Genomic DNA, 14,965 nt, shown 5'->3' on the forward strand with positions numbered 1-14,965 from the left:
GGATGCCTCAACTCTAAGCCTAGAAGAAGTCCTTGTTGTGCTTTCGTAAATGAAAAAAAAAAATGTTGGATTAGGGAAAGTATTTTTGTGGACGCTGTAGGTTTCCAGAACACTGATGTTTGGCTCCAACTTTAATAGGAACAAATTCTGTTTCCATCGTCGTTATGATTTTTTTTTTTTCTTTTTTAAAAAAACATATCTCCTACAACAATGTGCTTCACTTCCTTCAACGAAGAGAAGATGGAAGACCGGTGTAAGGTGCGAAAAAACTAATTTATGTTTCTCTTCCACTGATATTGAATTGTGTTAGATGACATGTATTCCTGACCGTAACTTTTCCACTCCCTGTATTAAACTCCACTTGGAGATATCAGCTAGACATTCAATGCATACAATGAAAAGAGAAGCCAAGTGAACAACACTTCCCTTCTGATGAGAAAACCTCTTCCTAAACTCTTTGGCCTTTTTTTTTTTTTTTTTTTTTTAATTTATAACAGTACTATGTAAACTATTCAACTTTGATATACTCCTTGCTGCCAACTTGCATTCAAGTTATCATCTTAATCCTTTTGAAAGGTAATCTAGCTTACAGGGCAGGCAGGCCGTGCTCTTAAAGGGTAAGACAGATGGAATTGGAATAGGATTAAACCAAAACAATTCAAAAATTCCATGGCAGAAAATCTTCATCTATTATCAACAAATAATTGTTTATCACAAGGTTTCGAGTACATTTATGAGAATAAAAAGGAAAAAAAAAAACACAGCTGTCAATTTTTCTTTTTACAATTAGCAAGCAGCTGGATGCATCTCTCATTCCAATCTGGTGTTTCTGTAAATATGATATGACAAATCACACAAACAAAAGAATTAATACAACCAAGAAGCTTAATTCCAACTTCATCTTATTTTGAAGCCCGAAAAAGTTGACTTCCAAGAGTCACAACTGGTGTTCCTTCTCCCATGATTGTTGTCAAGCTCATTTCTTTCTCCAGGATCCGATCAAGTTCCGTTACCACATAACTCATGGTGGGCCGCCTTTCACTCGAAAGGTCAACGCACCGGACAGTCAATTGCATGAACTCTTCCATGCCTTCTGTGGTGAAGCTATTACCCAACCTTTTATCAATGATGGCAGATATGTTTCCAGAATCTTGATAATTCTCCACCTGAAATGAGAAAAATGCTGTATCAGCAACTTGCATAACTAGCTGAATTCCTTGATTGTCTGTCGGGGCCCCAGTATCCTCGTCAATACATTTGAGGAAAAGCAGTTTTAAAATGCATCAGAATGGTCTGAGAAACGTATACCCATTCAACTATGTTAACATTCAAATCGGAAGATAGCAAATCCATTGCTTCACGGCCACTAACTAGCTCCAGGAGAAAGATACCAAAACTGTAGGCATCACTTTTCTCAGAAAATCGTCGGAACTCTCTGACCCTACAGAACAATGAGAAAAAGTCATATGATCGTCACATCAATCAATTCGCTGCTGCACCACTGGGGAGAACAGAATGAAAGGAAAGATGTTTCAAAAAGTAAACACCAAAGAAGCAAGAAGAGTACTCTGGAGCAAGAAATATGTCATCACCAGCCACTAGAGAAGATGGACCTGCAACCTCAAATCTTCCAAGAAAATTGCGTAATCCCGCATCTGCAACTTTAGCTATGAAATTTTCGTCCACAAGAACATTTGCTGTCTTAAAGTCTTTATGAGTCAAGCGGGGACTTAGCGAGTGAAGATGAGCAAGACCTGCATATATAGCATTGAACAAAAATGAAGCATAAGAACCAATACTGTAAAAGTATTTCAACTCAAAGAAGCTGATGCAGGGCCCTTAAGTATTGTGAAAACTTATCTTTGCCAGACCACTACTAAGACAAGCATAACTCTTTTTCTAAACAAAAGATAAACCAATACCAGGAGAGCCAAAATGCTCACTGATTTTGCAAAGGATCACCTTTAGCTGCCCCTAGAGCTATAGAAAGCCTATGCTTGAACTCTAGCTTCTCTTGTGTAACCTGACCGCCGCCTACAAGGAAAAAACTCATGAATGAAGATCAAACAGAATTGCACCTTACGAAAGGCTCACAACATTTCCTAATTGGTTTGAAGTTGAAACCAAGTAAAAAGCAAGACAGTTTGGGGAAAAGAAAAAGGGACCAATTTTATTATCTTTGTGTGGGGCGCGGAGTGCTGGCGGGGGAGATGGAATATTTAGGTCTTCACAAAAATGTACTGAAAGAGAAGATGAGGCAACTCTCTGAGTAGTCTAAATTTGTCCGCGATTAAATATTGGCAAAGAAAAACTATAAAATGGGAAGGGATGAAACAGAAGTTTTAGTGAAAAGATGATTACCATACAAATGAATTGATACACTTCCATTAGGTATGTACTCATAGACAAGAATCTGCTGATCATTTTCCTGGCAATATCCTAAAAGGGTGACTAAGTTCCGGTGCTGAATAGATGCGAGATAGCGAACCTGATAGGAGATAGAGTCTAAATACATCAAACCAAAAAAAAAGATGAACACATATTTACGAACAATCATAAGTCATTTCTGATACACCTACAACTGATGATAGGCATATTTACGAACAATCATAAGTCATTTCTGATACACCTACAACTGATGATAGGCATTTATATTTGCTATTCATGTATATAGTAACTAATTTATCAGAATACAAGCCTAATACTTACCATCTGTAGATCCTCCAAACATATTGGATATATGATATTAGTAGGAAAAGTATTAGGGCCTCAGTAACAGCCCAAAAGATGGATGACAAACATGTTAAGGAAAAACCCTTGAGGCTAACTCAACCCCAAAAGCTAGCTCATGAAGTGAGGATTGTCAAAGCCATATTAAAGAGACCACTCATCCCTTGAATGGCCGATGTGATAGCAGGAGATAAATTACATGCCAAGTGTATTGGCCCATGGTTTCAGCTTGCTTGCATTCGCAGACCCCTATTCATGACCAAGTGGAAAGATATCCGAGTAATGGGAATCTGTTTCTAGGGGTACCTCTTTAACTTTTTGATAAAGTAAAATTTAATTGATGTGGGTAGAAACAGGCCTGTACAAAAGAAGAAAACAAAAGTAAAGATTGTAAACAAAAAGATGATTCTCTATAAAGAGAACTCGATCGTCTACCATAATTTGGATCTCATAGATTCTCAAAAAGTTTAAAGAACTCTATTTTTCCATTTGTCTCAGTTGAAAACTTGAAATAAGTTTCAATTTAATTGAATATAAAACAAAAAATTCAAAATTTCTGCTAATGGTTTGCACATTCATTTGAGCACGTGACTGGGTTGTTTGTACCTGAGGTCGAAAAAATTTCTTTATGGTAATCGAGTCTCCCCCATTTCACAGGGAATGGCTGAAGAAGAATGCATTGTCATGATAACTTAATTTTGTCCAGCAAGATACTTAGGACTCCCCATGGTTAGCAAGAATGGAATCAAACACCATAGAGTAGGTCAGTAGGCTTTATTCCACACATCTTTTCCTTTTACAACTGCCAGTTGTGCGATGCAATTTTATCAATTTGTGACCCAGATAACCCCTAGGTCCTTTCTCCCATAGCAGACACAATCACAAAAAGGAGATAAGTAAGGGCGTTACCAAAATTGTCCTCTCAACATGCCTTTCAAGTTTCGTTTCAACCTCCTATTATCCAGGTTCACCGAGATGGACCAGTTAAAGCCAAAGGGACTAAAATGTTTTGAAAGTTCTGTATAAATCACTGTGGAACAAAGACCTAAACCGGTGAAAGTTAACTTCTGTATAAATCACAGCGGAACAAAGACTCAAACCGGTCAACCCATCTCAGTCGCAGTTCGGATTTGCCAAGCCTTATTCACATCATGTTGATCACATTTCAGCAGAGTGGTCCAAGGGAAGCAGCTAAAAGATGTTTCAAATATAACAGAAAAGTTGCTTGCTTCTACTGCGTTTGGATTTGAACTTTTAAGAAGACTGTTCAGTCAAGGATTTGGGTCAAGTGCTGCAAAAGGTAATTCTCAAGTGAAAGAGAAAGATAACGTATTTGGAATCACTAAGGAAAGGGGTTGGAATAATAGATGGGGACTGAAATAGTTTTTTGGGGGATAGAGAGACTTGAACCCTCACGATTTTTAAAGTCAACAGATTTTCCTCCTACTATAAATTTCATTACTGTCGGTATTGACACGATAGAATGAGACCCTATATTTATTCTCGTCCGACTAGACCTGTTTAATCCAGAAAGAGACTTTTAGAGATTTGAGATTTAGGAGGCATTTCCATGATTGGGAGGTGACCGAGCTCCAAAGGTTGATGGTCATCCTTCACAGGCATGTCAATTCGATGGATGAACATGATGCTTCGCGGTGGGTTTTGAGGAACAATGAGATTTTCTCTGTTAAATCTTCCTATAAGAAACTCCTAATTAGGGAGGAGGTTGTGTTTCTATGTGATGCAATTTGGATAGTGTTGGGGCAAGGAAGGTGTTTTTTTCCTCTTGCCTTGCTTCCAGAGGGGTGATTTTGACAGCGAAAAATCTTAGAAAGCATAAGGCTGCATAAGGAGACGTGGAAAGAAGTGGATCATCTTCTCATACATTGTGTCTTTATCATGAGATTATGGTGGGAGATGCTTCGGTTGTTCGGAGTTTCTTGGATTATGCCAAAATCTGTGAAAGATTTAATTTTTGTTGGAGAAGAGGGAATAGGAGAAGAAGGTGTAAGGCATGAAATTTGGTCCCTTTTGCGTTGCTATAGGTTATGAGAGAATCGGAGAGCTTTTGATGTGGTAGAGTTGAGTTTTTCTCAAGTGAGGAGTAGCCTCCGGTCTCTTATTTTCTTTTGATGCACCCATAAAATTCCCTAGTTGTATAGAAGAATGGATGGACTTTGTAGAGAATCAGATTTTGTAGATTCTTAACCTTTTGGTTTTTTCTTTGCGTAAGGCCAACTCGGCCATGTTTATGAATGAAAAAAATACACTTACCTTATAAGAAAAAAAGAATGTGCAATCCTTGAATAACTGAAATTGTCTAAGTGGAAATAACAATGAGCACCTTGTATTTCATAAAAATTGGGGGCAATATAATCCGTAGAAGGTCTCATTGACAACTTATAAGAGTTTATTGGTGGTGATTGTTTAGGAGATAAAACAATGAAATAATAGCATGATGGGGAGAAAAGTAATAAATAATTTTTACTTGATGATATTTAAACAAGGACCTCTCTACCACTGAGGTAGAGGTAAGATTTGCATACACTATACCGTCCCCACCTCATTGTGTAGGACTACGTTGGGTATGTTGTTGTTGTTGTTGATATTGAGACAAGGTAATCAGCAAAGTCTCAATGGTTGGTGATAGTTTAGGAGATAAAGCAATTAAAGTCTCTTACAGATCCAATTAGAATCTGAGATGGAACTTGTTACCAGAATGTGATACTTGACACAGTTTGAACTTAGAATATTGTGAGAGCTTAGAGGGAGAAGTAGATGTGGATAGTTGGTCACTGCCTTTTAGAATGTCTAGATTCTAGAGAATGTGCAAAGATCCATATATTTTTCATATCCATTGTACTTAAGGAAATCATACAAAGTATTCTGCAGGATTCATTAGGATATTTTATATTTAATTATGAAATATCTAATTACTTGATTATCATTGAAATTGAATAACTGCAATATTGGGAATAACATGTGACTCCTAATAAGGAGCATCTTTTGTACATGTTTCTTAATCAAGTAAATAAGATTTTCTTTTTCAAAAGGTATCAAAACCTCAAAGATCTCGATAGAACTCAAATTAGCTTTCATAACTGATGAGCAGTGCAGGCCAATGTGAGTCGCTGTCGCCCGTCTTGCCCATATTTTCTACTTTTCTTGCTCATGGTATCCGACAACGCTCCTCTCTCCAGCAACTGGCGCCGCAACTCATCTCTTTGCAACCATTCATGCATTCCTCTCTATGGCATTCTTCAGGCATTGCTCCTTTCTCTAAAATCGTTAATGCAAATTCATCTCTTCGGCGACCGGTGTTGATACTTACCACGCAGCTAACGCCCTCCTCTATACCTTGAATTTCTTGCCAATTCAAGTTGTGCTAATAATGTCCTCGAGATTATAACACCTTCTCTCTTTCCAATGATTAAGAACAGATTCCTTTTTGTATGTACTGCAAGAAGCACTTTTTCTCGCGATATTGTTACCAACAACATTCTGGAGGAAATGATTCCAACATCACTTTCTTTTTAGTGATTGTGAATCATTCCAGCGAGATTTCAAAGTCAATTCTCTATGTTTACAAAATAAGCAAACTCAAGTTAGCTTCCCCACTTTGAGATTTAAGGGGCCTAAGGAATATCAAGAGAACATTTTGGGGCTTTCCAATATTCAAAGACGCTAGCTTGCACCCCCCACCCATCCACCTACTCTCTCTCCATATTTATGAAGTCCAGTTGAAGTGTATATAGAAGATCGGGTGTCGTTTCTAGAAAACCATATCTTTCTTCTTCTTTTTTTTTTTTGTGAAACTGCTAACTTAGAAACCATGTCTTATTGTAGGTTTTTTATTTATTTTTTGGATTTACTTCTTAGATTCGGGTTTTTCATGGCCAAACTTTCTAATAGAACTATTACCTTATCCAGAAAAAAAAAATGAAGCCTAGTTGAAGTAAAATTTCGTCTCAACATCAATCTCACTTTGCTAAGAGGAATATTTGAGCTGTTGCCCAGTGAAATTGCACGCCCTTGTGGGGCTGTTCGATCAAATTAAGGGAACTGAATTAAATTCATGGCCGTCTCAATCTTATTTTTTCAGTTCCAGAATTTCTGCAAAAAGAGGCTATGTTCTGAGTGAGGTAAGTAAGCCTCCGAAAACGTTGTCATTCAATAAAAAAGGAAAAAATCAGACAAGAGATAAAGGCATGAAAGCACCAATCTCTTCAGGAGGTAAACTGATGCATTTAGCGCCTATTGTCTGTCGATTATAACAGATAACATTAAAACCATTTTGGTCACACAGGCTCTAGTTAAAGGATTACTACAGTCACTTCTTAGGACAAAGAACGAAAAATATGGATAGGCTCAAAGGAACCAATGTGGTTTTTTTCAAAAAAAAAAAAAAAAATACACTCAAACAATATGTGCAGTACTTTCTATAAGATGTACCTAGTTTCTATTACCTCATCAATAAATTCCTGACTAGGGACAGCAGATCGCCTTTTTATTGCTACAAGCATACCATCATGAAGCAATCCCTTGTACACCTCCCCAAATTTTCCTTGGCCAATCAAGCTCTTATCACTAAAACCTTTTGTGGCGGAGGACAATTCTTCTATGTGGAAGCGCCTGGCATCTCGTAAGCTCAATTCAACCCCAGCATTTTTTCCAACTGCAAGACATCCAGATACTTGAGGAGAATAAATAGGAAATATTCGACTCGACTTAATATAGAGATGAGATATCACCTTGAACAGAGGGATCAGAAGATGCCGTCTCAGAAGTTCTTGAAGTGCTCCTTATACGAAAAATACAGAACCATAGAACGAGGATGAGAATCCCGACCAATGCCACGGCTCCTGCAGCACCTCCTAGAATTGCTGCAAGAGTCCTTGACATTTGGCGACCACTTGAGCGACTACTTTTGGGAAAATATATTTTAAGACATTGACGCTGAAATATGAATGATGTTAGGTGATGAATCAAGCGATTCCTAATATTAACATTGTACTACTTGTTTGTAGGTAACAGTTAGTTAATGTCCTTGTGTTTTGCTGATGAAACCTAAAGCAACAAAGATGGAAAAGCATTCCATACGGTTGGAGGAGAGTGATAAACCCCAATGCTCAAGAACATAAATGAATACATAGCATCATTTGTGTGTGTGTGTGTGTGTGTGTGTTGACATGACAATCACAGAAACATGGATTCTAATCAATCAATTAAATAAGTAAATAGTTAGGGCACAGCAGAGTATAGTAGTAGTAGCAGCAGCAGCAGCAGATAAGAGAAGAGAAGAGAGAGAGAGAGAGAGAGAGAGAGAATGACCTGAGTTCATTCGGGATGAGAATTAAAGCGCATTCCGTGGCACATTAAAACAAGGGAAAATCAATGAATGAATGGGAGTTTAGGTTGATAGTTTAATAGGGGAGAGTTGGCATTATAATCATCACCTCACCATTGTTGGATACAGACAGACAGACAGGCCATGTATGTGTATGTGTATGTGTATGTGTATGTGTATGTGTATGTGTGTAGTATATATATGCCGACAGAAAGTGACCTGGCGCCGACAGATATATCAGTCCTCTCTGCACCTCTACTCTCTTTTTTAAAATATACTAACAAGTAATCCCAAATGTCACTCCGTACTAGTAAAGTGTTTTATTCACACAAAACTACTGAGTTGAGTTGAGTTGAGGCCAACAGTGTTTCTGTCTGTGGGTTGTAAAGTTGGATCCCCAAACCTTGTACGCTATTTTTCTCTCTTTCTCTACTACTATTATAGCCTCCTCTCCTAACTCTTTTCTTTTTCTTTCTTCTTTTTTTTTCATTTTATTTTAATTTGGAAATAACTTCCTTACAGAAATAGAAGATCTAATCAGAAAGGATAACTCTTCATACTTATTAAATAACCAAACATTTCGACCTTTCTAAGTTTGCCACATAACTTAATGTTAAACTTTAAATTTAATAATGTTTTGAAAAAAAAAATTCATATTCAAAAACAAGTCACATTACCACGTAGAAGTCAGTAATATATTCAATACCATATCAAATTATTGGATATTACCTCCACAGAAATCGAGATCGAGGATATTTAAATAAATAACATATATTCTATATAGCTTAGACCCAAGCTTAGTGCGGGTCAAATACAACTGGTATAATGATAAATGAGAAAAAAAATATGGATTACTCCATTTGTTTTATTTTACTTTATTCTTATATTAAAAATAAATTTCCTTTTTACTTAGTTAATGCAATTAGATTAGATTAATGGTTTTCTAAAATTAAAATTTAAATATTCAATAACTTTTGGAAAAATTAAATTTCCTTATAACAATATAGCTAAAATTACATTTTAAATATTAACTAAAGGGTATTTAAGTTCTCTTTAAAAGGACAACAACTATAGAGCAACGGAGCGAGTAGCTTAAGCAAAGAAAAATGGAGGGATTTCTAATTAAATTTACCTTTGTTCAATGACTTGGGTAAGGTGTGGGAATAAAAACGTTATTCTTTTAATTTAATGGAAGAGTATATAATTTGAGTCTTAAAAAGATGCAACAACTATAAAGTACCGAAGGAAGTAGTCGAAGCAAAGAAAAATTAGTCAATCAATAAGATATCGGTTGGCTTAGAAACGGATAAGTAATTATTGAACGATTATCGAACGACGTGTCGATTAAAGGCATTTGAAGTCATCGTTATGATATTGCATTTCTATTGATCTACAAAAGCAAATTTGATGTAAGATGCAAACTATAATAGTAAAATTTTAATCTGTTCATCAACCATTTATTCAATAAATCAATAAGATAGTTTTGTGATTGACTTATCTATTACGATTCAGTTTTGAACAGTTTGTTCAATGACTTCAGTAATCCGCTGGCTTGGAGATGTGAGAATAGAAACATTATTTTTTAATTTAATGAAAGAAATTAGCTATTTGGATGAGCTTTTTAAAAAGGGGCTTATAAGCTTAAAAAAAGGGCACTCTGGTGTACTGAAGCTCTCGTTATGTGCAAGTTTCGGAGAAGGGCCCCATCATAAGAGTGTATTGTACGAAGTCTTTACCTTGCATTTCTGTCAGAGGCTGTTCCTAGGAGACCCTACTTTTGACTTATTTTTGTAATTTTTTTTCGTAAAAATGAGTGCTTAAAAGCACTTTTGAACTTTGTCAAAACACTATTAAAACTAAAAGTAAAACTTTAAAACTAAAATCACTTAAAATAAGTCAAATCAAACACCCCTAATATTTGATCGTAGATTCTCAAATATTTTTAGGAAGTTATTTTTTCGGTGAAGTTTTCCGTGAAGAAGCATTTTATGATTCTTTATTTTGTTGTTTTTAATCCTATTCCTTTGCTTTGGTTTGCAGCTTCAGCAGATTCATTTGCTTCGGGACTCTTTGTTAAGTAGATCTTTTAGGTTTAACAGCAAAATTTTGGAATCATGGCAATACGCCAATAAGGTGTGTCGCCATACTATTTTACAAATAATTTCTAATGAACTATTTGATGTGTATTGCAGTTGCAAAGAAGTAAAAGTTATCTGGGAAGTTTTAATTAAGAAATTTACGGCTGAAGACGTTACCAAATAAAAGTTTGTGGTTGAAAAATTTTACAATTGACAAATGAGTGATGTAAAAGAAATGAAAATTCAAATAAATGAATATCAAAAATTGTTAGAAGATTTCAAGGTTGAGGACATCGCTTTACCAGAAGAATTTGTTGCTGAAGTGTTGATTGAAAAATTACCCGAATCATGGAATGACTATAAAAATAACATGAAACATAAGCAGACAAATTTTACTATTGAGGAAATTATAATTCATATTCTAATTGAAGACACCAACAGAAAGGAGTCGTTCAAAGCTAAGCAAACTGCGCTCAAAACAAATTTTGTACAAGGACAGTACAGCAACAACAGAAGGTATAGTAATAAGTCTCATGGTTACAATAGTCTTTTCTCACAAATACAATATTTTTTTGTCAAAATAACATTATTAGATTTAACAGACACTTTCATACTAGCTTTATCCAGCAAAGCCACAAAAATTAGGTTTGCTCGCATTGTCGGAACATGTAGCACATCCATGAGGGATAAAGATCATTGCTAGATCAACTATGGAATCAGAGCTTGTGACTTTGGAGTTAGTTGGTACTGAGGTTGAATGACTAAGAAATTTCTTAGCAAATATTCCTTTTAAAAAAGAATGATTTGTTGTCTAATATCCCTTTCAAAGAGGATGATCTGGGGTCTCCTGTGTATATACACTGTGATTGTCAAGCCGTAATTGCTATTGTGAAGAATAAATTTTACAGTTGTAAGAGTAGACATATGAAATTGAGACATGATGTTGTTAAGCAACTGCTGAAAGATGGAATAATTTCCATTAATTATGTGAAGTCAGAATTGAATTCGACTGATTCACTGACTAAACCTGTAGGAAGAAAATTAATTCTCCAAACCTCAAAAGAGATACGGTTAAGGCCAATATGATTGTCAATAGAGATGATAACCCAACCTATGTGATTGAAAATCCCATGAAGTAGGTTCATATGGGTAATAATAAATAGATATTGACTCTGCGTACTAATTGAGAGTGTTTGAACTGCTACTAAAATGGAGTGATGAATTACTAACTTTAATGAATTCATAATCATTAAGGATAGTGTCTTTAAAGCAGTGTACACTTGATGAATTCACTTATATGAAAAGTGAAATGAGATCGTTCCTATGAGACCTTTGATCTTAGTCTTTAGAGCTCTCATGAATACCAGACACACGTATGTTATTATTAAAGGTTGTACATCGATTAAAAATTTTGAGTTATGTTTCAATTAATTTTTGAAACAAATGCATTAGTTAAAAGTATAGAGTTACAAAGAACATGAATTTGACAAATTCATTCTTCTTTAAATTGTATGTTTTAAGTTCTTGAAAGAAAGTTACTTTTTGTTTTAAATTATTCATGAATCTATTTACTATTAATTAATGAGAAAAGGCATATTCACACCCCCCCACCCCGAACTTATCCTCCAAACTCACTTTAGCACTAAAACTTAACTTCTATTTATTTACTCCCTTATCCGGACTGTTTAAAAATCGTCTTTTGATTAACTTCGAAAAGATTAATTTTGTCGAAAAGTGATTGATTTTTTGGAAAGAAAGCGATTTTGAACATATTTTGGTATTCATGCAAAACTAGTTTTTTAGCGACTTAACTAAGGATTTAACTAGGTTCGCAAAGCACATAAGGAAAACAAACATAAGAAACAGGGGGAAGGGGAGGAAGCAAGGGATTTAGGCCATTGATCCAAACCAACAAAACCTGTCCTAGTCTAATTGGGCCTTCGACCCATTTCACCTGTCCTAATCTAGTTTTCGAGCGTTTGGCTCGAATCTTGCTCCACCTGTATTAATTTACAACTTTAGCTTCGAGGCCTAAAATAGATAACCAAAGAAATAAATAACTAAAGCAACAATAAATAAATAAATAAATAAATAAATAGTACAACAGATAAATAAAAGAATGAGATTCTCGAGTCTCGTCGCCTGCTCTAACGATAGGACTTTAATCCATTTTTCTTCTTCCGGCTTTCTTATCCACGCACTATGAGATCGTCTCCTTATGACCTTCGAAATCGATTCATGAGGCATGGACCTCAATGGCCCACATTGATAATGCAACAATGGGAATAGAGTCCTTTTGGACTCAAAGGCGGGTTCGTGCAAAGAAAAGGTGAAGGAAGATAAGGATTAGGAAATAATTCAACTAAAAATAATTTAGAAAGAAATTTTAATCGATACATGAACACTGGAACATGGCAACCAATAGTTCAATCAATATCGACATAGTAGTAACTTCATTCAACGTGCAGGAAACCATGTAGATGCAGTGCTTGGCAAAACATTAAAACATATTTGGCATTCATCAGTCTTAACAATAATGTCATATAACCAAAAGAAAGGAAGACATTAAGACAAAATGAACCACATTTGGCAGAAGAAATCATCTAACATATGTCTAACTGCACCGAGTTTATAAAGCAAGGAAACATCATATAACCTGGACATTTTGAATTAATTCAGTTGTGAATAATTAAGAGTGAATTTCAATTGATACATGAACACTGCAGTCATAACAACCAATAATTCAATCGATATCAACGTAATACTATTTTTATTCAACAGACAGAGAACTTCTACTTAACGAAACGTCTAGATGCAGTGCTTGACTGAACATGAAAACGCATTTGGTATTCATCTTTATAATAACAATGCTGTGAAACCAGCAACTAAGAGCAAATTAAGACAAAGTGTACCAAAATTTGACGAAAGAAATCTCATTAAACTAATGTAGGTTTAATTGCACCGAGCTTATGGAACAAGAAAGCAACATTTAATCTAGACATTACATGCCTTTCTTACAAACAGGAAAAGAAAATTTAACTGATCTAGTCTAAACCATATTCCTATTCTACTCCTAATAGAGAGAAAACAACTTTAGTGATATGGAAGACAATATACTGCAAACATCCGACTAATGATGACGAACAAGATGACGTCAAATACGAACAATGAACAAGACACCATCAATCCGACATTAGAAACATGAGACTTAGAGCCATGAAATCGGCCATAACTAGATACCATTAGTCCGAAACTAACCGAACACAAAACTTTAACAAAACATCAGCACAACGGGTCCCCATCCTCCCGAAACTGTTAATAAAAATCAAAACACAAAACTTTAATCATGACATAAGGTGTAACAAGATACCAACAACCCAAGACTACAAATAAAAAATCAGAGTATGAAACTTTAATGATGAAACCAGCCTTAGCATAATGCTGGCAGCACGAAACAAAATAAAAGCATGCGACTTTAGTGTGAAAAACCAGTTTATTTAAGACATCATCAGCCCGACACTTACTAAAACATGAACCTTTGACGTAAAATCAATTATAACAAGACACCGTCAGCTAGCCAGTAAAGTGAATCTGTGGATTAAACCCACGATCAATACTAATGCACAGCAGCAAATCGAAAGCTAATTAACAATGTTAAAATCAAATAACAGATTACGAAATCAAGACAGGCATATGAGACTCAAACAATAAGCTTTAACAACTAAGCCAGCAATTTGATATCACACATAATCACACGACAAGTAACAATTTCAGCAAAACATACTCTATGGTCTTAAAGACCTCTACAACAGACAACCCCGCACGAAAGATCATTTAGATTCAGAAATATAGAAGGTTGAGATGAAGTAGATGCAATCGAAAATTAAACGGGATGAGCTATTACCTGTCTCGATGCAGCAAATGAGACTCGAGCCTACAATGAAAGCTTAACCACCACTACTGGAAAGTTCTCAAAGAAAAGGCTTCTTTACTCGAAACCAGCTAACTCAGAAAATATTTTTTTCCTTTCCCACCCCAAAATTTCCACTCCCCAATTTTGAGACTCTAATTTTCGAACCCAGATTTTCGAACCAGCCTCAAAAAATTTTCTTCTTCAGTTTCTTTTTTCAAAACCTAGAATCCCTCTCTTTACCAACCTTCATTCACGAAAACCCCCACCTCGGATCTTTCGAACCCCAAAATCTCCCGAATTTTTCAAACCCAAAAGGAAAGAAGCCGAAAAAAAAAATCCCCCCTCTCTGCTCCTAAGACTCCCTTTTTATAGAGAAAAAATAGGGTTCGTTTAGGGCTTCCCATGAGGACAAACTTGGTATTTACCAAAAAAAAGATTTCAAAATTCGAATTGAGGATAAGGTTGACAACCAGATTCGTTACTCAAACCAATACAAATTTTGGATTCTTGGGGGAATTTTGAATTGGTTTCAACCAATAGGAAAAGGAAAAGTGGAAACCTCCCCCCAAAACCAATAAAATTCGCCCACCTTTGTACGAATTTGTACCTTCTCATCCGAGAATCGCGGGATTCAACCGTTGGAGAGGCCAACACATCATATTCTGGAAGATTCGACCAATTTCTTTGTGAATCTGCATGGGTCAAGGTCGGGTCGATTCGAACGGAGTTAGGTCGGTACTCGGGAAATTTGTTTTCGCCGAATTTGGGTTGGGTTTCACTGATATCAGCGCGGAGTTGGTGGTGGAGTTCGGTATAAGGTCGGGTTTTCGGGTGAGGGTTAGAACGGGTCGGAGCTTGGTTGTTGTTGCAATTCGAATCGCTTGTTGTTGAGATTGT

The 14,965-nt window shown here is 35.9% G+C and overlaps 1 protein-coding gene and 1 long non-coding RNA gene across 2 annotated transcripts; both read right to left on the reverse strand.

The window, feature by feature from the left end:
- Nucleotides 1–665: 665 nt before the first annotated feature.
- LOC107860801 (putative serine/threonine-protein kinase) lies at nt 666–8,630 on the reverse strand. The gene is made up of 8 exons (XM_016706285.2): nt 8,062–8,630; nt 7,482–7,686; nt 7,197–7,405; nt 2,362–2,488; nt 1,963–2,034; nt 1,568–1,754; nt 1,309–1,441; nt 666–1,166 (listed from the first exon to the last, which is right to left on the reverse strand). The coding sequence occupies exons 2-8, from the start codon at nt 7,630–7,632 to the stop codon at nt 903–905; spliced, it is 1,143 nt and encodes a 380-aa protein (XP_016561771.1). The 5' UTR covers nt 7,633–7,686; nt 8,062–8,630; the 3' UTR covers nt 666–902.
- Nucleotides 8,631–10,553: 1,923 nt separating this feature from the next.
- Nucleotides 10,554–14,959, reverse strand: LOC124896129. The gene is made up of 2 exons (XR_007052641.1): nt 14,060–14,959; nt 10,554–13,467 (listed from the first exon to the last, which is right to left on the reverse strand). It is a non-coding gene; the product is annotated as an uncharacterized LOC124896129 (long non-coding RNA).
- Nucleotides 14,960–14,965: the final 6 nt, after the last annotated feature.

This window comes from Capsicum annuum, chromosome 2 (genome assembly GCF_002878395.1).
Source record: "Capsicum annuum cultivar UCD-10X-F1 chromosome 2, UCD10Xv1.1, whole genome shotgun sequence".
Classification (NCBI taxonomy): domain Eukaryota; kingdom Viridiplantae; phylum Streptophyta; class Magnoliopsida; order Solanales; family Solanaceae; genus Capsicum; species Capsicum annuum.